The sequence below is a fragment of the Sminthopsis crassicaudata genome, chromosome 4 (genome assembly GCF_048593235.1).
Source record: "Sminthopsis crassicaudata isolate SCR6 chromosome 4, ASM4859323v1, whole genome shotgun sequence".
NCBI classification, from domain to species: domain Eukaryota; kingdom Metazoa; phylum Chordata; class Mammalia; order Dasyuromorphia; family Dasyuridae; genus Sminthopsis; species Sminthopsis crassicaudata.
The window spans coordinates 457,188,864-457,213,258 of NC_133620.1; the positions used below are offsets into that span (position 1 = coordinate 457,188,864).

The 24,395-nt window shown below is 44.8% G+C and overlaps 1 protein-coding gene across 1 annotated transcript in view; it reads left to right on the forward strand.

Moving 5' to 3' along the window:
• The first annotated feature begins 12,397 nt into the window (after nucleotides 1–12,397).
• Nucleotides 12,398–24,395, forward strand: part of ADORA2B (adenosine A2b receptor) — a 41,334-nt gene continuing 29,336 nt past the window's right edge. The window contains exons 1-2 of the mRNA XM_074264909.1: nucleotides 12,398–12,431; nucleotides 12,619–12,781. Coding sequence (XP_074121010.1) covers nucleotides 12,398–12,431; nucleotides 12,619–12,781 — 197 coding nt within the window. The remainder of the gene's footprint in view (nucleotides 12,432–12,618; nucleotides 12,782–24,395) is intronic.

Here is a 24,395-nt window from a genome sequence, read left to right on the forward strand (position 1 = left end):
TCTGTCTCTGTCTCTCTCTGTCTCTCTCTCTCTGTCTCTCTCTCTCTCTCTCTCTCTCTCTCTCTCTCTCTCTCTCTCTCTCTCTCTCTCTGGACAGGATATATTCCTGACATTGGATTGGATTAGAAGCTAGATTTTTGTTTCTGATAGTTTTAACTGTACATTGTCAAACCATTGTCTGAAACTATTCTCTATAATTGCAATTCTCCCAGTGACATATTTCTACTGCCTTACTTTTTGCTTTTCCTCCTTTTTGGTTTGAGATAGCAGCTCAAATTTGCTTTAGTTTGTATTCCTTTGATTACTGCTGAAGTTGAGTATTTTTCCCAAGCGGTTATATATTATTTGTGTTTCTTCCCAACTTTTGACCATAAACATTTTGGGGCTCAGGGTCCAAGAAAGGGCTTGGCTCTATCCTTGAGACACAATAACTCGTATCCAGAACTCAGAAGGAGATTTGCTTATTGGTAGTGGATGGTGATGGGAGCAAAAGGATCTTTTGTAGATTTGACTTTGGCCAGCTGTTGCCGGCACCCTGTACCTGGCACGTAGGGGTTTATAGAGTGGGTTTTGGCAGGGGTGAGAAGGTTAAGCAATAACTTGTGGTTCTAATTAAGGGAAGTCCCACTTCTAATTATACCCCCCTCCTTTATTCCAGCCCTGTGATCATTAGCCCATTGAAACTCACTGAGTCATGAGGAAGGGCTATATTTCTGGTGCTCTGTGAGGCTCCAAACAGACCCTGACATTTTGTCTGGAAAAAATTCTTGGTGTTCTTACTGTGGCAATAGCCAAATCGGTTTAGCCTGGGACTGTTCTCATTAACAGTAGATGCCCTCGTAACAGAGTTAGGGAGGTCATCTCCCTTGTTTCTTCCTGCTATTTAGTGCTCAGTACTGTGCCTAGCATGTAGTAGGTGCTTAATAAATGCTAGCCAACTGAATACTACAAATACAGACAAACAGGTTTCCCAGCAAGGACCTCCGCCCTCCTAGTAAACCCAATTGAGATGCTATATGCTAGACCAAGATGTGAACGACTGCATTTGGAGGAACATCCTGGATTACACAAGTGGATAATAAAGAGAATTTCCATGGTCATTAGTATATTGGATATTAGGAGATGGGGAAGAGCAAGCATTTATTAAGCACCTACTATGTGCCAGGCACTGTGCTAAGCATTTTATAAATCTTATCTGATATCTCACAATTGTCCTGGGTCACAGGTGCTATTATTGTCTCCATTTTACAGGAGAGGAAACTGAGGCAAACAGGATGAGAAATTTGCCCAGAGTCACACAACTAATAAGTATCCGTGGTTGGATTTAACCCAGGTTTTCATTACTCCAGGCCTGGTGCTCTATCCTTGGCAATACTTAGTTACCTCTAGGAAAGAGAACCTTTTTCTACTATGGGATTTTTATTACAAATTTCTTTCTCCCTTTTTGCCCCTGGATTGATACATTTTGATAGCTCCCTCCTCTGGTTGTCCTTGTGCTGAATGCCCCCAGTTTACTGTCTGGTACGTGGAGTGAGAGAAGGGGAGAGGAAGCAGAAGTTAGTTAACAGTAACATAGAATTAGGGAAAGTTTGGGAGAAAAGACAGAATAACTGACCATTCATCAACACATGTTGAGTTGGACAGGCCTGCAGAGCATCTGATTTGCGATGTCCAAGAGACAGTTGGAGATGAGTAACTGTGGCTCATCAGAGAGATGAGGGCTCCATAGGTCTGAGAATCATCTGCATAGAGAAGATTATTGAACCCCTGGGAGGTGATGACATCACCCAAAGAGAGAGTATTAAGGGAGCAGAGATGCCGGTCTACAACGGAAGCTTGGAGGACATCCAGAGTTAGTGAGATCAACATGGAAAAATGAACCAGTAAAGGAGACCGAGGAGAACAGATAAGAAGAGAACCAGGGGACAGGAGAGAGAATTCAGGAGGAGCCAATGTCCAGTACTGCACACAAGGCAAGGGGGATCAATATTGAGAAAAAGCATTAGATTTCGCATGGGACATTGAGTGGAAAATGTCAGATCTCAGAAAGAACTTAGAACATGGATTGCCAGAATGCTAAGAAGCTAAGAGCTAAAGATGCAGAACAGAGAATATTTAGAACCTTTAGAACAAGAATTCTTGACCTGAGGTCTACTAACTTGTGCTTAAAGTATACACTAATAACTTTATTTCCAAATAACTGGATTCCTTCACCATGTTGTGTATTTTATCTTATGCATTTAAAAGCATGATTGTGAAAAGGGGATCCATAGATTCCCAGACTGGGTATCAAGGGGATCCGTGACCCAGAGAAGGTTAAGAATCCCTGCCTTAGAACATAGAATGTCTATGATCATTTAATCCAGGCCCTTTGTTTTCACACAAGAGATGGTTAAGGGAAGGCACTTTTAATCTATATAGTGCTTTAAGGTTTACAAAAAGTTTTACAAATATCACCTCAGTTTCTCCTCAAAACAATCCTGGGAGAGAGGTGTATTAGTATCTCCATTTTACAAATAAGGAAACTGAGGCATACAGTGGCTAAGTGACTTGCCAGGGCCACACAGCTAATAAGTGTCTGAGTTTAGAGTTGAAGTCAGGTCTTCCTGTCTCCAGGCTCACTGGGCTACTCAGCTGCCTCCCGACACAGAAGGGTTAGTGTCAGAGCCGGGACCAGCATCTGGGTCTCATGAACTCCAGTGCTCTCTCTGCCACACCAGCTTGACTCTAATAAGGAAATATGAAAGTTAATCCAAAAGGCCTGAGGACATTATTTGATGTACTGAAGCTAGTTCCTAAGGGTTTTCCAGAGCTGATTGTTAAATCTTCAAAGGGAGCGTTTACTTCTTAGAAATGTACAAACCAGGGGTTGAGTTATTGTTTTGTTGGTCGTCTAATATTAAGAAAGTCATGAAGAATAATTCAGATTAAACTTAAAAGTGTGTCCAACAAAAAAAAAATTAAGCCATTTATTAAACCTTTACCCAAAACACTTCTCTCAGAGACCTAATTTTTCTGCCGGCTTACCCAGAAAGGACCTTCATAGGAGTTCTTATTTTATACCATTGGTCTTAACCAATAATAATTTCCCTAGGGCCAGAGGAAGCATCACAGTGGGAAAATCTTTAAGGAGCTGATGTGGGATTGATCTTGGTCAAAGATGACAAGCTATAGGAGGAAAAGTACATGTAGCAAAGGATCCTGGGGCCAGGGCTGCTGGCCCGCCTTCCTTCCTCCCTGGAATCTCTGTGGCTGGGATTTGCAGAAAAAGTATTGAGGCTTTTAGGGAATTGGAAGATCAATAGGATTCTGACAGCCCAGCCAGAAAAGCTAATGAGCTTTTAGGTAGAATTAAGAATGGCCTAGTGGAGATTCAACAGGGCAAAATGATGTCAGAGAAATTAATGATCTCTTAAGTGGAATTAAGAACAGCCTGGTAGAGAGCTCAGTATAGTAAATGCAGAGATGGAAAAAGAATCAGAGAGACGTATCCTGACTGTGTGATCCTGAACAAGTCATTTAACTTCTTCATATCCCTTCCTTCCCAGTCCTCACTTCCCTGCCAGACTATAACTTGCTGGTGGAGGGAATTTCCTTGATGGCAGTTCCTTAGACCAATGAAATCATAAACTGAACAAAAAATAAAGGAAAAAAGTTCCCAGAACTAGGAAGGTGATATCTACCTAAACCGTATCTAGAGCACAGCGCCGAGTTCTGTATATACTATTTTAAGAAGGACATTGATGATCTGGAGAGCATCCTGGGTGGGTGAGTGGGTGGCTGGGCGGGCCACTGTGGAGAGGATCCAGAAGTGGAGGACCAGAAAAAAGCAAAGGGCATCGAGAGCATTCCATATGGTGAATTTAAAGGAAGTAAAGGAATGTGTAGCCTGGAGGACAGCCAACTTGTGGGGCCATGGTGGCTAGCTTTAAGTCTTTCAAGGGCCATATCTTAGAAGAGGGATAAGACCTTATAAGGCAAAACCAGGTAGAATACAAGGCAGACTTGATACAAAATGTGAAGGTAGGCATAGGGGAGGATAGAGGGAAAATACGTGTGTGTGTGTGTGTATACATACACACACACACACACACACATATATATATATATTTTTTGTACACACATATATATATACATACATGCACACATTTTGTGCATGTATATATACACAAAAGAAATAAAATATATTCAAATATGTAAATTAATAATATATAGACATAAATATATAAATAAATATAAAATGTTTATAGTTTGCTATATAATATATAAATATGAAAATAGATGTGTGTGTATGTGTGTTAAGAGGTCAAAGAATTGTAGATCTGTCTGCACACAACATACCCCAAGAGTCAATGTGAAATTTTAAGCTATTCAGATCCAATGCTACACAAAGGCTTTTGGGACACTCTATGTATTGAATACTTTCTTCATGAAGAGAATCAGAAAGCATAGATCACTGTCACACAAACATAGATTTGATTATATCTTAATAAACAATAATAACTGGTGATTGATGTATAAGCGGTTTCCCAGTTGGATGTCAGACCACTGAGTAATTGGATCAAAGATTCAAAATAAACATGAAATTCAAAGAAGAAAAAGATACTGCATGAAATCACAACAGTCTAATCTGGTCGAACAACATGTATGCCCCCAAAATAAGAAATAGATAAAGGAAGAGAAAATGGAATTGGATTATGATCTTTTTCTGGGACTAGATCTGTGATTTCATAGGTTGAGGGAAACACTAGTTAAAAAAAACTCTTCTCAATGGAGATCAATATCAGTTGTGCAGATTTCCTGAGGGTCCTGAGAAGTTGAGTGACTTGTCCAGAATCACAAAGCTAGTATGTGTCAGAATCAGGACTTGAACACAGGTCTTCCGGATGCTAAAAGGAACTCAGTGTCAGGCTGCCTCTATTTCTCAGAAAAATTTAACTGATGAAAAATGATTGCCATTCCCAGAAAACACCTCTAGCAGCAAATACTTGATCTCTCTCAAATGAAGAGACATGGTGGCCAAAAACAACAGTTTTAGAACATAAATTCACTTGTAAAACATTATAGAAAAGGCTGATGGAGGGTTAAGAGGCTGTATCACTTCACAAAGTAGTCAAGGAAAAGAGGGGCAGAATGAAACTCTAGGCAGCTTTGCCTGAAACCCAACCAAGCCAAATCATCTCAAGAACATTTGTAGCTGAAACTGGAAGGAGAACAACATGCAGACAAAAGATATGGAATAGATCTGTCAGCATTTCTATAACAAACTTTTTCATTGCTGATGTCACTAGAACTACCGTATTTGGATTAATACCTCAATCCATCATGTGCTCTAGGAGAAAGTAGAAATATCTCAGTCAAGATAGAAAGAGAAAAAGTTTTGATTTGAGTCAAGTGAAAGCCAAACAAAAGAAATCTACTAGGGATGATAAAATATTGAAAACACCCATGATTCAGGTTTGAAGATAGAAAAAAGATGATTCTGAATGATGGGGGTGGGGGACGATAGGTGATTGGAAAAATGTCCATTTTTATTCATTAATATATATACTTCCTCATCTCTATAAAATTCTTAAGAAAATGATCTACACACATATCAAATGGTTCCTTGATGGGAATAGGAAATGAATTACAGCAAACCTTCTGTAAATTATTTCTACAATAGCCACAAGTAATTGAAAGATATAGGGGATATAAGATCCTGCAATGAATGTTATGTTGCTTATAATAAAATACTTTATCTCTCAGAGCAAAAACACTCTCTCAGTATTAAAAAAATATGCCTCCTAAGAAGTGCCTCTAAAGCATATATTAAGTTTATACAAAATTCCTTGCTAGATGCAACAATTAACTTAGTCCCAACAATCTGATTATCAACATTCAGAAAAGTTTCAGATTCAATTCAAGATTAAGGTCATACTATGTGCAAGCCCTTATGGTAGATGTTAGAGAAATACAAAAACAAGAGAGATAAATGGACTCTACAAAGCTTTTGCCATTGTCATGCAGGATGTCCTGAACAGAGCCTAGTTGGAAGCAGGATTTCCTCCAGATGGTGAGGTCCCCCACTTGCTTCTATTTGGAGATGTCATTGTGTTGACTGTGTTGAGCTCTAGGATTCTCTATTATAATTATCTAATAATAGTTCTTTACAATAGGCAAGAATTCAGTGAAATTTGTGAGTACCCAAAAGAGATCAGCTCAATACTCCATATGGGAAAAACTAAATGGATAACAAATGATTCTACTAGATGAGCAAATACTAGAGTTAGTCTATCAGTACATATGACTGGGACAGACAATGTAGTTGGACTGGACCCAGAATTACATGAAGAAAGAAAACAGGATTGAGTTGTGTTAAAGAAAAAGGTGGGTGCTTTCAACCATCCTAAGCTACTCTTGAAAATACAGACCCATCTTATTAACATCCGTGTTCTTCTGCTGATGTACAGTTATGTATCGTGGATCACCGGTAACTCAGAAGGTAACCCAAAGGATGATGGAGAAGGATGACCAAACCAATGAACCAATTAATCAAATGCAATTACTATGTCCCAGACACTGTGACAAGTCCTAGGGATGGACCCAAGGACAACATACAGTCCCTAGCTTCCAGAAGTTTATGGTTCTACTAGGATGATAAGAATATTAATTGTTGACATTCATGTAGCACTCTTTTATTAATTGGGGGTTTTGGGTTATATATGTATATATTAACATGTCTTAATGAATCATGTAGGGAGAGAAAAATCAGAACAAAAGGGAAAACCATGAGAGAGGGGGAAAATAGAAAAAAAAAGTGACTATAGCATTGTTGATTTACATTCAATTTTCATAGTTTTGTTTCTGGATAACAGTTGGCGTTTTCTCCCCTAAGTTTATTGGGACATATAGTACATTAAGGGTGATAGACTCATGGGATTTTAGATTTAGAGCTGAAAGAAGCATTTGGAAGCATTGAGTCCAGCCCCTCCTTTTTACAGATGAGGAAAATGAGTCATAGAAAGATTGAGTGATGTTACCCAGATCTGTAAAATGCTTTACCCTCTTCTCGTTTACTTTCACGTCGTTATGGTATCCATGCTAAGTATCAGTAAGCTGCAGTGTATTGCCAGTAAGACTAAATAATACAAAAGATACCATCCAAGACAGATGTGATCAGCAAGGGAGCTAGAAAAGTCATGGAGCAGAGTCAGAGAACCCCCAAGTTGGAGGAACCTCAGCAGTTATATAGATGATAACGGCATTGGAAGACAAGACCATGAGCTCTGCTGCTGGAGGGAAATCCCACAGATCATTTCTAATTAGAATGGGCTGCCCTGGTAGGTCCCCTTACCCAACACGGGAGGTCCTGGAACCCTCAATCCAATGACCATTTTGGAGGGAAGCCTTAGAGAGGGATTCTGCTTAGATCTGGGTTGGACTATTTGGCCTCTGGAGTCCACTTTGGCAGAGATTCTGTGATTCTAAGAGACAGAAGTCAGCACGTGTTCGCCCTCCCTATCAGGAGAGCCAGTGGCATGTGCTCCTTGGATCATACCCTTTGCCCCTTGGATCATACCCTTTGCCCCTTTCTCTCATCCCACCCCCATTCATCCCTCCATTCTGTGGACATGAAGTTATTCCCTCCTACCTTATCCCAATAGGTCAGAATGAATGAATGAATGAATGAATGAAAACATAAAGCTTAGTGTAACAGGCACTGCGCCAGTCACTGTGCCAGTCACTGCAAATACAAATAAAAAACTGAGACAATCCCTAAGCTTAAGGAATTTATGTTCTTTTATTTTCTCATTTATTTTATTTTCAATTCACAGAACAAGACAAACATTTCCATAACACAGTCCAACAGCAACAGAAAATGATTGCATGCGAAACTTCAAATGTACCACATACAAGCAGCTCTTCCCTCCAGTCGTTATGTAAATGTCTTTTTTCCCTCTTTTTGCAGTTTACATTCTAATACAGGGAGACAACAGGGAGGCTAGGGAAGATCCAGGAGCCAGGGCTGTTTGGAGAGCCGCAGGCCTGGTAAGTTGATTCATAGGGCAGTTGAAGGCAGTGGGATATAAGGCACAGTCTGGGGCTGACCAGATATCGGAGCTGGGTTTGTACACACCCATTCATTCATCCACTTGCTCACTCATTCACTCACTTCGAAGCTGTTTGGAAAAGGAAACAGGGCACTGATGTCCAGAAGATATCACACACTGTAGCTGGGAATTCCTTTCCTCCACCACCCCCTTTTGGGGGGTTTGCTTTTGGGTATCGAACGTGGGAATTTCCCAAGTCTTTTTTTTTTGTTTTTGTAACAGATCAGCCACAAAATATAATCATAGGAAATGATCTTCATTGGCTGGCCTAAAACAAATCTATATTACTGGAGAGAAATGGACTGAGCCCTGATATGAGAATCAGGACCAAAAGCTGAGTCATTTGTCTTATGAAGGCGTCAATTTGTTTTTCCATGAGTCAATTACTATATGTTATTTATGCCTTAGTTTATCTGTAAAATTCACAGCAATTGCAGTCAGTCCTAAAAAACTGGGCTTATAATCTAGGTGACCTCATTTTAAGTCTTGCTTCCACCACTTAACAAGTGTGACCTTCAATAAATTTATCCCTTTCTTAAGTTTCACTTTCCTAATCTGAAAACTAGTTATACAGGGGGATTTGACCCAGCAATACCACTAGTAGCTCTGTTTCTCAAAAAGATTATAAAAAGGGGAAAGAGCCACATGTTCAAAAATCTTTATAGCAGCCCTTTTCATGGTGGCAAAATATTGGAAACTGAGGGGATGCTCATCAGCTGGGAAATGGTTGAACAAATTGTGGTACATAAATGTAATGAAATCCTATTCAATGATCGGGCAATTTCAGAAAAACCTAGAAAGATTTGTATGAACTGATACCAAGGGAAATGAGCAGAACCAGGAAAACACAGTACACATAATATAAACAAGATTGTATGAGAATCAACTATGTTTGATTGACTCAGCTCTTCTCGGAAACATAGTGATCCCAGGGCAAAGGACTCATACAAAAGATAATGCTATCCATCCAGATAAAAAACTAATGGGCATAGGCCAGCTAGGTGGTGCAGTGGTCAGAGCACCAGCCCTGAAGTCAGGAAGACCTGAGTTCAAATGTGATCTCAGATACTCAACACTTCCTGGCTGTGTGATCCTGGACAAGTCATTTGATCTTAATTGCCCCTCCCACTTACTTTATTCTTTCTCACTTTTTCCTTTTGATCTGTTATTTCTTTCCCAATTGTGATTAATATGAAAATGTTATACATGATAGCATATGTAAAAACTGTATCAAATTGCCTACCATCTTCAGAAAAGGGGAGGGAAGGAAAGAGGGAGGGAGAAAAATTTGGAACTCCAAATCTTGTAAGAATGAACAGTAAAAATTTTCTTGATGTAACAGGGGGAAGATAAAATGCTATTTAAAAAAAAGAAAGAAAGAAAAAGCATATAAATTCCCAAGAATAATAAAGTTCAATATATAAATAATTATATTATGTATAATATAATAAATATAATATCTATTTATATATATAAAAATAAACAAAAGTTTAAATAAATAAATTAAATTAAATTAAATTAAATAAATAAATAAAAGTTAATAAAGTTTAAAATATATTTCAAACTATAAAAAATACAGGGTGGCCCCAAAATGTTAGTGCAATTTTAAGCTTCAATACCTCAAATATCCTCACAAATGTGTTGTGAGAATCATATTATTTTCCCCCACTTAATAATAGTATTTTTTGCCCATTACACTTACATGTAAATGTAGTTTTCAACATTTCAACATTTACTTTGATAAGATTTTGATTTTCATTTTTTCTCCCTCCCTCTTCCCCAAGAATGCAAGCAATCTGATGTAAATACATAATCATATTAAACACATTTCCACATTAGTCATGCTGTGAAAGAATCGGAATAAAAGGGAAAACCCATGAGAGAGGGGGTGTGGAAGTGGAAATAAAATGGTTCAATCGGCGTTCCGACTCCCTAGTTCTTTCTCTGTGGGGTTAGCCTTTTCCATCGTGGATCTTTTGGAGTTGTCTCAGATCGTTGCACCGCTGAGAAGAGCCGAGTCTATCAGCCGATCATCTTACAAAGGATGCTGTTCTCTGGCTACAAAGTTTTTCCGGCTCTCTCGTCCTCAGCATCAGTCCGTGCAAGTCCAGGTTTTTCTGAAATCCACTAGAAAGGATGAGCTGGTGGATTTCAGTTTCCCCAAAACATGGGTTTTCTCTCTAAATGGAGCCAGCATTTGCCCCCTTTCCCTCCTCCCCCCATGAACCATCGCTCCTGCACTGTTACTTCGAAAGCCTCCTGATGGCTCTTATTGCCTCTGCCTTGGGAAACCAGAACTCCATACGGTTGCCAAAATTGATGTTCCTAATCACGTGACTCACTCGCTCTGCGTTCTAGCCAAAACGGCCCCGTTCCTACAACATCCCCCAGTGTCCCTCTGCCCGCCGGGCCCCTGGAACGCTCTCCCTCTCCCTACTTCCTCAGACCCTCCCTTGACGTCTACTCCTTCCCAAAAGCCGTGGCTGAGTCTGCCAGCTGTTCCTCCTTAGGTGTATTTACTGACCTGCGGACATGTTTCCTCCCCTAGAATGTAAATACTAAGTCAGGGGCCGATCATTTTGTGATTTTGTGACCCCGCTCCCTGCGTCACGGCAGCCGCTCACGAAAATGGTGCTTGAGTCTGAATGGATCGTGGAGGGCCCGCTGACTTCAGGGGAGTCTCCCTCCGCGTCATCGCATAAGTGTGTGTTGGGGTGAAGTGGGACGGACTGGGAAGCGGAGCCCAAGGGGAAGGGGAAGAGCCGTTCGGAAGCTTTGCCAGCAGAACTTGTCTCTTGCTTTTATTGTCAAAGGTTCCTATATTACCTTTTCCCCTTTTTTTGCTGAGGGGAGGGAGGAGAGAGAGGGCAGTTGACAGAGAGATGGAGAGGGTCAGGTGGCGCGGGGAGGTGACAAGTCTGACAGGACTTCAGTATGGTCATCAATAAAGCCAGAGGATGGTTTTATGGGTGGGTTCTTGGTACATTTCTAAATCCTTTCGGCACGCGCACACACACACACTCTCTCTCTGTCTCTCTCTGTGTGTCTCCCTCTCTGTCTCTGTCTCTGTCTCTGTCTCTCTATCTCTCTGTCTCTCTCTGTGTGTCTCCCTCTCTGTCTCTGTCTCTGTCTCTCTATCTCTCTGTCTCTCTCTGTGTGTCTCCCTCTCTGTCTCTGTCTCTGTCTCTCTGTCTCTCTCTCCACACACACACCCCCCCCCCCCCAGATACAAGCCCTGCTTATCCTCCCCCTTCACATTTCCTTCTCCGCCGCCCTCCGCTCGCGCTGACGTGACCACAGACCAGCAGAAGCACAAAAGGGCAGGCCGGGGCGAGATGATGGACGGGGGAACCACCACACTAGAGTCTCCTCCCAAGACTGTGAGCCCCGGAACCAGGGTTCGAGTCCTGAACACGAGCTGTGTGACTCTGGGCCCTCGGCTTTCCCTCTCAGTGCCTCAGTTTCCCGCTCTCTATAAAACCAGGGGTCGGACCTGAAGGTCTCGCAGGTCCCTAGACTCTAAATCTGTAATCTCCGGAGCTGGGAGGTTTAAGCCCACGGGCCCGGCCGGATCTCTTGCTGAGCACCGGGGCTCGCGGAAGGCGAGCTCCCTCCCTGCACGTCCAGAGCCGGGGCTCCTCCCGAAGATCCCAAGCCTCGGCCTCCCGGGGAGGCTGCAGACGGGCAGGATTCGCCTCCGGGGCAGGCGGCTGCCAGCGCCGGGAGGAGAAGGCTGGAGCCGGCGGGGAGCGGGCTGTCCGGTCGCGTCTCTGCCCAGCCCTGCTCCTTGGCCCCGAGCGCCCGGGCGAGGCCCGCCCACTGCTTGCCCGAGGACTTCGGGGAGCGCGGGGAGCGCGGGGTGGCGGGTTCTCCTCGGGGAGGGCTGTCCGCTCGGGTCGGGGCGCCTTCGGGTGTTGGGGAGTCCCCGGGAGGAGTGACTGAGGCTCCGAGTTCCGGTCCCGAGCCGCCACTTCGGAGAGTTCGGGGGCACTTTGTGATTTCGCCAGTCCTCCAGGGGTTACGGTAAGGAGGCGGAGCTTGGGCGAGGTACGGACGCGAGGGACGGGCCGCTCGTCCAATCGGAAGTCTCGCGCTCTGCCTCCCCCGCCCGCGCCCCGCCCGCTGGGTCCATGTGCCTGCATCTGCGGAGCCCGGGCTGAGGCTGGGACTTAGTTGGGCGTCTCTGCGGGAGCCGGAGGGAGGGAAGGAGGAGAGGCTCCGGCTCCAGCCGCGGCTCAGCCCCGGACGGCGGGCGGACCCCGAGCCCCTCCGGGGAAGCGCGGAGCGGAGCGGGCAGTGGGGCCATGGCCAGGACCCCGGGACTCCGGCCCCGCGGACGCTGACGGGCAGCGGCAGCCTCCCCTCGCCTTTCCCACGAGCCGGCACCGGCCGCCCGGGGACCCAGCGTCCGCCGGCCGCCCGCCCCGCCGAGCAGGGGGCTTCTCCCCCGCCGGGCCGCGGGGGCCCGCCCCTGCCGCCCCTTCGCCATCACCATCAGCGTGGGCTTTTGCACCGACTTCCACAGCTGCCTCCATCCCCTTCGCCATCACCATCAGCGTGGGCTTTTGCACCGACTTCCACAGCTGCCTCTTCCTCGCCTGCTTCGTGCTGGTGCTCACCCAGAGCTCCATCTTCAGCATGCTGGCCGTGGCCATCGACAGGTACCTGGCCATCAAGATCCCGCTCAGGTGAGCCCCCCCCGGGCAGCGCCCGCGCCGAGAGAGGTTCGGGAAGGCAGGGCGAGGGGCGAGTCCATCCCCGGGGAGAGGGAACGCTGCGGGGTGCTGTCTTCCCGCCCCCCCAAGTTTCTGAACTTTGATTTATCAGGGGGGGGTGTAGAGCAGCGTCCATGGACAGATCTGGGGGGGGGGCGGGAACCTGAATGAAAAAAAATTCCGTCTTTTATCTTCAGTCACTTTTGTTTCTCTTGTCCGTCTGTGCGTTTTATTTTGTGCGTTTAAAACCGTGATTCTTGGAGCCCAAGAGGTCTGTGATTCTAATACAGAGAAAAGGTCAGGGCCAGGAGGCTGGGGCCCTACGGGGTCTGTGCATGTTACATTTTATTTTATATTGAAAAAGAGGATTCTGAGGAAAAGTCCACTTAAAAAAGAGTTCTTTAATTTAAAAAAAAAAAAAAAAAAAAAAAAAGCCCGTTTGTTAGAGAAATCCGTGCTAAGGCAGCCCCAGACCAGCTGCCTGTGAGGCCCCGGAGCTTTTATCGTTCTCAGCTGCGGTGAATGCCCTGAGATTGGCCTCTAAGCAGGAGGCCGTGCCAGGAGCACAGCGGGCGCTTTCTAACTGCTGGGTGGCTGACTTGGAGACGCTCCTTCCAGAGGACGCTTCCTCTGCTACTACAACCGCCACTGCCTCCACTACAGCCTCCACTACAGCCTCCACCTCTACCTCAACTCCCTCTGCCATCCGACCTCTCTTCTGCTACTTCTCCCTCCACCTCCACACTTCTATCCTGTGACTTCCATCGCTTCCTCTATCACTCTTCTCTTACTTCTCCCTCCACCACTTCTACCTCTTCTGGTTTGCAAAGAACTCTCCCTGTGATTGAGCCACACACCTCCTGAAGCAGATGTTATTTGCAGAATGGGAAAATGAGGCTAAATTGTGGGCTTTTGTAATATCTGGGCTGTAGAATCGGAAATCTCAGCCTAGAAGGGACTTTTTAGTCCAAATCCCTCGTTTTATAGATGGAAAAGGCTCGGATTATAGAATGACACATGTAGGAAGTGGCCGAATCTGGGTTTAAGGTCACGACTCCAGTGTCTGATTTTGTGTACAATGGTTTAATGGCAGTAATTTAGAGCTAGGTTCAAGCTCTGGCTCTGTTGATGACTATTTAGGCAGAATCACTTCATCTCTCCGGTCTCAGTTCCCTCCTCGTTTTGCTAATTTGTCCGGCTCTCTGGGATGAGGGAGAAGGAATGTCACCTTGCAGGTGCCCGCTTCTCTGGGCCGGCAGAGACCCACCCAGCTGGACATCTCGGTTCTCTTTGGCCCTGGGTCGCCATCCTGCTGGCTCATGAGGATACCCTGAGACGGCCGCCAGGAATGAGTCTGTGGGTGGAGTGAGGGTGTCCTGATGTGAGGGGACTTTGGCCATCAAAGGCCACCAAGGTGGCTACGGATGAGTCAGCTGAGGAGATAAACAAAGGGCTTCCGGGGAGAAGGAGGAGGTAGCAGGAGTGCAGAGGAATGCTGGGATGGGGGGAGTTCAGGTGATCTCTGGGCACTATCCCCTTATCAGGAATTATCCCTCCTGCCCAACCCCCAGCTAAGTCTGGTCTCGGGTATTCAGCTTCAATTGTGCCAAAGGCGAGGCACAGCCAAGGCTGGTACCTATTCTGTTTTCTCAGAAAAGTATACCCCTGTGGGTGGGTAGCACAGAATGTTGTAATTTTATTTACTTTTCGGCTCAAGGAATCACATACATACACAGGCTGAAAACAGGGAAGTTCCTTCAATGAAATCCAAGAATCTCAAGCTGTAGCTTAGTGTCCTCAGCCCCGGAAGGGTCAGCCATAGGAGTTGTTCTTCACATTTCCCCTTTTCTCCCTCCTCCCGTTTAGTTTTTAGATTCTTCAGTTGGACAAGATCTCAGAAGTTGTTTTTATTTGTTTGTTTGTTTTTTTAAGGGAAAAAAAAAAGCAGAGGGAAATGGAGACCCAGGGAAGGATCATACCTTTAGTGCTGGAAAGGAACTCAGAGGCCATAACATCCAAGCCCTTTGATTTAGAGATGAGGAAACTGAGACTCGGGATGTCAAGTAACTCATGTTAGAAACGAGGAAAGCGATAATGAGGCTCATCCAAGGCAATACAGTCAGGAAGTGGCAGACTCAGGATTCAAACCCGGATCCTCTGATCCAATCCTTTTTAGACTGTGGCCTTGTTGCTGCCTTATTGCTTGGGTATCTGCTGATTGAGCTGGCTTTGTGTTGGGGGGGGGGAGGGAGGTGAGGGAAAAAACCAGGCTTTTCCCTCCTGTTTCTTTCCCAGTGTATCTTCATGTCAGAGCAGTGGAAAGAGAATGGATTGCTGGGATTGAGTGCAACCGGGCAAGTGGCAGGATCTGGGTTGGAAGGACCCTCAGGTCCTTCTAGTCAAACCGATCCAAATCTGTTTGAAGTATCCAGTCTGTGGTAGGTACTGGGAACAGAAATATAAGGAATGAAATAACTTCTACTGGGACCAGGACCTAAAAATCATCCTTTTGGGGATATACCCAATGCATACTCACACACACTTAGAGTGTGTATTTCTAATATGTTTCCAGATAACTTAAAAGTGCTAGAAGCATCCTTTTTCTTTTATAGAGGGGAGAATGGTTAAAAAAAAAAAAAAAAGAAAGAAAGAAAGAAAAGAAAAAAAAAAGGAGGCCCTATTCAGTTCTGGAAAGAGATCTACGAGATAACCTTTGTCCAAATGTAGAAATAATATGCTATTGTCTTGTCTTTTCCTCCCTCTAAATGGTGGCCCCCGGGATATGTGTTCAAATGGCATCTGGGAACGGATGCTCACCCAGGACTTAGCTGGTTTATTTGCACGGCACACCAGTGGGCGTCCAGTGCCAGCCCCTATAGGGAAAAGGGATCCGTGTTCTAGATTGCAAGAAACCATGGGAAAATGGCATTTGATTTTTCCCCTTCTTCCTTCTCTCCGACTTGCCAAGTATGACAAAGCGAGCTAGTCTGAGGTCGGAGTCAAGATCTGAACTTGGTTTCCCTTGACTCCAAGTCAACATTAACTATCTCTCAGGCTGCCTGATAACTCCCGAGTTTCTCAGTTGCTAACCCTGTTTTGTAGCTTTGAATGAGGAATGAATAAAAAAATAAAGGGGGGGGGCTTTGTTTCTTTTTATCACAAGAGATGGGCAGCCTTAGTGGATGTGAAACCAGATATCTCTTGGGTTACTTGGGAATCACCATGAAGGGATGCAACTTCATGAGGCAAAAATGGAAGGGAAACCTCTGGTGGTTGGAAATTTTTCTGCATTTTTCTGCCCTTTAGGGGTTCTTTCTGGGTTTTCCTCAGTGGTATCAGTGCAGGGGACATTTTCACTTGGAGCCACTCTGACACCTTGGAACAAAGAAATCGAATATTCCCAGTGGAGTTTGGGAATTGGTTCTGTACTTTCCTGTGGAGCCCTTATGGACACTGGGAGAATGGACGATGGGAGTCTCCCAAGCCTTAGTCTCAAGCTTTGTGAAGTGCTCACCACAGAAGGGTTAATGGTGGAGAAGGGACTGGATTGGAGTCGGGGGCCCTACCTGCCTTACCATCTATGTGATTTGGGCAAATCATTGAACCTATTTCTTTTTTTGTAAAATGAGATTAGACTAGAGGGCCTCAGAGGCTGCTACTAGTTGTGGATTCCTGGTCTCTGCTGTTGTTTGGTTTGAGAGGGGAAGATGATTTGAGCCTCAGTCTACCTTTCCAGGCTTACCAGTTTTCAGGAATGCCACGTTCCAGCCAAGTGGGACTCCTAGCTATCTCCAGAAATTGGCATTCCATCTCCAGTGCCTGGGCCTGGGGGGCTGCCCACATTGCCTCTTAGAAGGCAGTTTTCTTCCATCCCACTCATGGGCCCAATAGGACCAGTTCCCTCTTCACCATAGCTCCCTGCGTTCTTCTTTTTCCCATTCCCCTCTCCCTTCTGTTGCTCTTTTCTCCCCAAATCAACTTGAGGGTGCTGGGAAGTATGGCAAATAGGGAACTGATTCTAGTGCCAAGAAGACCTGAGTTAGAATTCTGCCTCAGTCACTCACTAGTTCCATGACCCTGCTTAACCTCATTTCTTTTCAATTTCCTCATCTGTAAAATGGGGATAATAATGGCACTTCATAGGGTGGTTATGAGGATCAAGTGAGAAAACATAGAAAACATTTTGTAAAATGTAAAGCCCTACATGAATGCTATCTTATTGTCATTGATTTTATATGTATATATATATATATATATATATATATATATATATATATATATATATACATAGAATATAGAATATGCATGTATGTCTATAATATATAATATATTCAGTAGACTAGGGCTTTTTGAGTAGACTAGGACCAGGGCCATTTTTCATTTTTGTCTTTGGATTCTCCAAACCTAACATGGAGTATGATACTCAACAGGTTCTTAGGCTCATAGATTAAATTTATAGGGGAAAGACCTTAGAGGTCATCTGTCTCAGTGCCTTCCATTTACAGAGAAGGAAATTGAGGCCCAGAATGGTTAAGTATCTTTCCAAGGCCATACAGGAAGAAAGTGACAGATGTAAGATTTGAACTCAGGACCTCTGGCTCCAGAGCCAGTACAATACCTTCCCATCTCCTCTCTACCCTCTTAATAGATGCTTCCAATCAGTTCCCCTCTTACTCCCATCCCATTCTGCGCCTCTCGCCCTCTCTGGTTCCATTCCCCTCTCACTTCTATCACATTTTATTCCCTTCTCTCTCCCTGGGTCTACTTCCTTCTCCCTCCCTAGGTCTGCTCCCCTCTCACTCCCATCCCATTCTGTTCCCCTCTCCCTCTCTGGGTCTGTTCCCTTTTTCTTCCCTAGGTCTGTTCCCTCCCTTAATCTGTTTCCTTCTTCTTCCCTGAGTCTATTCTCTTCTTCCCTGACTTTGTTCCCCTCTCCCTTCCTGGGTCTGCTCCCCTTTCCCTTCCTGGGTCTTTTCCCCTCTCACTCCTACTCCATTCCACTCTCCTCCTAATCCTCCGCCTCCCTCCTTCCTCTTCCCGTCTTCCTTATGCCATCTGAGCTCACTGCCAAAGACTTGGCCTTGGGCTCCATTCTGGCCACAGTTCCCTTAAGAACTGCCATCCCTTGTTGCTCTGATGGGGTGCCTGGGAGCCGGAGAGCCTCCCTCCAACCTCTCCAGACTGGTATTTCCCTCCAGGGATGCAATTCCGCTGCTGAGGGCGTGTGTCTTCTTGTTCTTCCTGGGCCCGGCCCCTGCAAGCGTGCCCTGTACATACCAGCCCGAGCCAGCGGGCAGGAGGACTGGGCCTCCTCATCCTGGGCAGGGATGGTTGGGCAGGAGGAGTAGGCTCCTAGAACTGGGGCCCCACTCATTTAGAATCATTCTGTACCTGCCTTTCCCCCCCTCCCTCTGGCCCATGGATGTCTGTCAAAGTGATTGATTTAGGGCTGGCAGGAATCTTGGAGGTCACCGAGCCCATCTGTCCCTTTACAGAGGCAACTGAGCCCCATTCCAGGCCAAGTTCCTTAACAAGATCACTCAGGCAACAAGTTCAATTTGGGACCAGAAGCCAGGGCTTCTTCAGGTGCTTCTGGCTCCAAATCTAGAGGCAGGGGATGATGCTGAATCTCCCAGAAGTGTTGGAGCCCCACAAGGGCACCCACAAAGCCACCTTCTGGAGGCATGGGGAGGGATAGCCCTAGGTTTTCATCTCCATCTCTTAAAAATAAAAGCTTAAATTTTCTATGCATGTGTTTTCAAAATAAAAGCTTAGTTTTTATACCTGGGTCCTTAGCATTCTATGAAATGATTGTTTGGAAAAGAAAGGAAAAAGGAGGGTTTCTTGGGCAGACCATCCCATGGTAGTTTTCTTTCCCTAAAGCTACAGATGAGGCTGAGTGAGCTTGAGTGAGCTTGAGTGAGCGAGCTGTGTGAGCTCTGAGAAGTCCCCTCCCCTCCCAGTTTCACTTCCCTCTTTTGTAACAGTACAGATGATGACAACTGTAACAAATAGCTGACATGTGTGCAACACTCTCAGGTTTGCAGCGTGCTTTATGAATAGCTCCTCTGGTTCTCACAACAGCCCTGCAGACCGAGGCTATTTATTATCTCATTTTACAGAAGAGGGAAACTGAAACAGAGAAATGTGAATCTCACATCTGGACAGAATCTGGGATCCCATTTGAACTTGGGTCTCCCCTATTCCAAGGCTAATAATACTCTAAAACTGCTCTGAGCTGCCTCTAAAAAGAGATGCTTGCAGAGAAATAATCTGCAAGGTCCTTTTCAGTCCTAAATTCTGGATCCTGAACATTGCTCTGCCCCTTTTGTGAGTATGATTGACTAATACATTAAAGACCTGTCAAGCTCATTCATTCATGTTTTAATTCAAGCCTGTCCTGGGGTTTCTGGAGATACTTATTAACTGTATGATCCTGAGCAAGTCACTTAACCCAGATTGCCTTAAATTTAAAAAAAATTTATATAAAAATGCGTGTAAAATTTTAGTCCTTTAATGATGAGAGCTTACATTTTTAAGTGTCATTTTTTTTTTTTTTATTGTGGGAGAGTGGTGGTGGCTAAGGACCTTTGTTTTCATTGGTAGGGAGGACACTGACTGGGGGAAGTCTCACCCACCAGCTCAGACCCACAACACTTATGAAACCTGGTGTCTTTAGGAAGCCATAGGGAGTGGGGGGGGGAGGGCAGATTAAGTAACTTGTCTTAACGTCACAGTATACGTCAGACATGAGACTTGAATCCAGCTTTTCTTGCTTCTAAGGATGACTTTCCATTCCACGTGACACATCGAGGGCTTTCCCATCCACACAGCAGCCCTATTTGAACAATTACCCTGTGGTCTCCACTTCCTTCACTCTTTAATCCATCCTCCACATAGCTGCCAGATTGGCTTTCTTAAATTACCAAAGGTCTCACTGTGGCACTCCCCTTCTCAAGAAGCTTCCATAGCTCCCCTTGCGTCAAAGGTAAGATATAAAATCGTCAACCTTGTGTTTAAGCAATCTGACTCTCCTTATTTTCACATATCCTCCTTTACAGTCAGACTAGCCTGCTGCCATTCCCCTTACAGAACATGCCATCCCCTGCCTTCAGGTCTTTGTAGCAAGGGTCCCCATGACCTGAGCTGATGTCCTCAAATTTGCCCTTTCAGAAGCCTTCTCTTCCTCAGGAAGCAGCTCTCAGACCTTAGCCGGCAGTAAGGTCTTTTCTGATTCCCACTCATCAGCATTTTCTTCCTCTTGAAATATCCCAGTTACATCTATTTTTTGTTCATTTACATGATGTGAAGGATGTGACTCTCTGAAGGCCTGAACTGGATTGTTTTGATCTTTGTGATCTTAGGACTCAGCATATAGTAAGTGTTTAATAAATGTTAGTTGAATGGCATGTTGAAAAGAATTTTCTGAATTAAGAGACTTGGGACTTAAATTCACATCTACTGAATTACTTTTTCTTGGAAAATTCACCTGTGCTTGCTGGTGCCTCAGTTTCCTTATTTGTAAAATGAAAGGATTAGATTAGTTATTTCCCAAAGTCCCTGTAAACCTACAAGATAAGGATTTAAAGTACTATCTGTATTTTTGAGATGGAGAAACTGAGGCCCAGAGAGTTCTTGGGTTATAAGTCTAGGCCTGAAATGGACCATCTTTTCTAAGCCTTTCATTTGGCAGATGGGGAAGCTGAGGTCCAGAAAGGCCAAGTATCCTAGAACCTCGGGACTCTAGATCTAGAATTGGAATATAGAGATCTCATAGCTTGTACTGCAAGCCAACCCTTCCACCAGTGAGTCCAAGGTTTTCCTTCTGTACCTCCAAGTCCTACCAATTCTCTCAGATCCTGAGAATACAAATCAAGGTTTAGAGTCTTGTCCGAGGGAACTGATTTTGAGTCTGAAAAGGAAAGGAAGAAAGAGAGAAAAATAAAAAAGCCATGACCAGAAGCAGGAACAGAGTCCAGATTTGTAAATTTGCTAATTGTTCTGCCAAGAAGGGCTCAGTGGCCACTGTTCTCATCCATTCTTTGGCAGGGATATAAAAATAAACACAGTGGACAGGAAATGCATTTGTGTCCAAAGAGAGTGCTGGCACTCTGGGATCTGGGATCAACCACGAGAAAGGATGTAAAGTACGGGTTGGAGACCTTGTGGATGCTGAGGGTGGGAGGCCCTAACTGGACTGGCCAAGCCCCTGAGCTTGGAAAAGCTTTTGGGGAGGTTGGCAACCTATGAAAACAGTGGTTGTGACTATGACCTTCTTGCATCCCCCTGTGTGCCCAGGGGGTTAGCCCTAATTCCTGTGGGATGGGGGCTGGGCAGGCTGCTGATTCTCAGATGGGTCTCCATGTAGCACAGTGGGTAGAGGGCCCCTCTCAGGGTCAGGAAGATTTCTACAGACTCCGGTCTCACATGCTTGCTAGTTGTGTGGCCCCGGACAAGATATTTCACCTTGGTCTCAGTTTCTTCCTCTGTAAAATGAGAATAATAATAATAATAAGCACCAAATAACCATCGAAGTTATTCTGAGGATAAGTGAGATAACATGGAAAATGTTAACTGTTATTATTGAGTTCGAGCTCAGGGTTTGGGCAAAGGGATGCTGGCTTCCAAACTTGGCAGCTGAGGGGACTCGCGACAGTGATGGGAAGGGAAGGGGAGATGCTTTGAGGAGCTTTTAAGTAGATGCTCATTTCTTCTCTAGCACTAGATTTGAAGGTTTGGGTCCAAATCCAGCGGTTGATGCTTAAGTAGCCATGAAACCCATCACAAGTGAGCTGGTCTGTCCAAGCCACAATTTCTTCTTTCACAAGAAGGAGGCAATCCTTACACTCCCTACTACTCTGAGTGGCTTGGGGGAAAGAGTTTTGCCAACACTAAAATGTTACAGAAAATTCAGCTTATTATGTGGAGATGCTCAGTCAAAGCTGACCCGGACTGGCCTTTAGGGTGACTTCCTCTCTTGTGAGGCTTTGAGCTTTGCTTGTGCCTTGTGCTTTTCCCTTCAGGCCTAACTTGTTTAAGGATAATCTGATCCACTTGTCACCCCTGGGCCATCTAAGCCTGAGGACTTGCCTAGGTAGAGCTCATTCATTCAGACTCAGAACATAAGCCATTTGGCCCAACCCCCTCTTTTACAGATGGGGAAACTGAGGCCCAGAGGGGTTAGAAATGGAGGCCTGGAATGGACCTCAGAAGCCATCTAGCTCAATTCCCTCTTTTATATATGGAAACTGAGGCCCAGAGGGGTCATAGATAGAGTCCTGGACTGGATCTAAAGACTATCTAACTCAACTCCCCCTTTTACAGATGGAGATGAGTCCCAGAGGGGTCATACATAGAGTTCTAGAATGGATTTCAGAAGCCCACTAGCCCAACCCCTCATTTTACAAAAAAATAAAAAAGGAACAGAGCTCCAAAGAGCACTCCATCACACTCCAATAAGTGGCAGAGTGAGGATTCCTGTGATTGCAGGCCTTAAGCATGCTGCACCCTGGGGCTTCCTGATTCTTTTATGGCTAAAAGCTCAGCTATCCCTTGTGCCATCCCATGACTGGGTCTGGGCAGCCCTTGAGCTATCTTCTCCCAGCATCAGAGACTAGATAGAATGTTTGGCTTAGACTCCGGAAGGCCTGAATTTTAAATCCACCTCCAGCATTTGCTAGCAATGAAATCACAGACAAATCCCTTTTCATCTTTGACTCTATTTCTTCAACCCATAAAATGGGAATAACCAGTGGCTGGCACATGGTAAGCCCCTAATAAACGCTTGTTGATGGATTGACTGACCCACAACAGCTTATCTCACAGATAACCTATCCCTTTGTAAAGGGGATGGATACTTGGTTTAATTTTGTGAATCTTGGGATGTTCTGGCATGGAGGGGCCTTTCTTCCAGTGTAGGTCTACTACTTATAGTCTGGGAGCAGAGATCCTTCTTCTTTTTCTCAGAATATTTTCAAGTGCATAAAATAAAATGACAAATGAAACAGATTCTACTGAATCTGCCCCGGGCCCAAGGTTAAGAATCCTGATGTCAAGATCATTGTCCTGAATCCTGAGAAGAGCAGTGATTTTCCAGGGTCTCGAAATCAGTACTGGGTGGGACTGGATCCATTACCTCTCTAAAAAAATGTAACCATTAAGGTTTCTGTCAGTGGGAGCTATTGATAGGGAAGGCCCCCGGAGAGAGGGGAAAGATGGCTTAGAATCATCCAACCGAGAACTTTTCCTCGGTCATGGAAAAGTTTCTCTTGGGGCCTTTGAACAAAGGAATCGATAAGAAATTTCCCAAAATTCTTGCAGAAGAGGAGGAGAGAGGTAGGGGATCGTGGAAGAGAGGAATAAATCAGTTTGAGGGAAATAGAAATTGTATTGTTTAAACACCTTTTTTAATGACCCAAGAGCTCATCAATTCCCTGCTGCTCAGTTGGCTTATAAAATGATCCAGAAGCGAATGGGATCATTTCCTCACACAACAATCTGCAACTCATGAGCCAAAGTGACTTTTAAACGTTTTAGATGTTTGCTTCAAAGGCGGCTACAGGAAACCCGAGTCTGAGCTCCCCCATTTCTCTTGGGCAAATAGCCAGCCTCATCATCACTTTTCCAGGATGGCTCCTGGCCTCTGAGGTCTCTAGTCCGATATAGAAAGCTCTTGGTTTCCGGGAGGAAGGGCCCATATGCAAATTAATTTGAATATAGTTTAAATAAACTAACTCTAACTGCTGCTGTGTAGACTTGGTGGAGATGGGGAGCATCAGCCTGGCCTAGAGGGAGGAGGGCTGGTTTGGAGAAAGGAGAACCCCTGCTTTCAGTTTCCCCTCTGACACCAGTCATGTGCACTGAGCAAGTCACTCCAAGTGCCCAGAATATCACATCTGGCCCTGTAAGCCTGGAGAGTTCTAGGTCCATGGGGTTCTGGTTGAAATCAGGTACAGTAAAAAGGAACTCCAGGTTATGAATCTTGAAATGTTATATAAGGAAGCTTTTTTCCATCCCTCCCTTCCTTTATCCCTTTCTCTCTTTCCTTCTTTCTTTCCCTTTCTCCCTCACTCTTTCTTCCCTCCTTTCTTTCTTTCCTTTCTTCATTCTTTCTTCCTCCCTCTCGAGACCTTCCTTTCTCCCTTTCTTCCTCCTTCTTTGTCTCCCTTTCTTCCTCCTTTCTTCCTTTCTTCTTTCCTTTCTTCATTCTTTCTTCCTCCCTCTCGAGACCTTCCTTTCTCCCTTTCTTCCTCCTTCTTTGTCTCCCTTTCTTCCTCCTTTCTTCCTTTCTTCTTTCCTTTCTTCATTCTTTCTTCTTCCCTCTCGAGACCTTCCTTTCTCCCTTTCTTCCTCCTTCTTTGTCTCCCTTTCTTCCTCCTTTCTTCCTTTCTTCTTTCCTTTCTTCATTCTTTCTTCCTCCCTCTTGAGACCTTCCTTTCTCCCTTTCTTCCTCCTTCTTTGTCTCCCTTTCTTCCTCCTTTCTTCCTTTCTTCTTTCCTTTCTTCATTCTTCCTTCCTCCTTTCTTCCCTCCTTTTTTCCTTCCTTTCTTCCTTTATCCCTCCCTCCTTCCTTTCTTGGGTCCCTCTC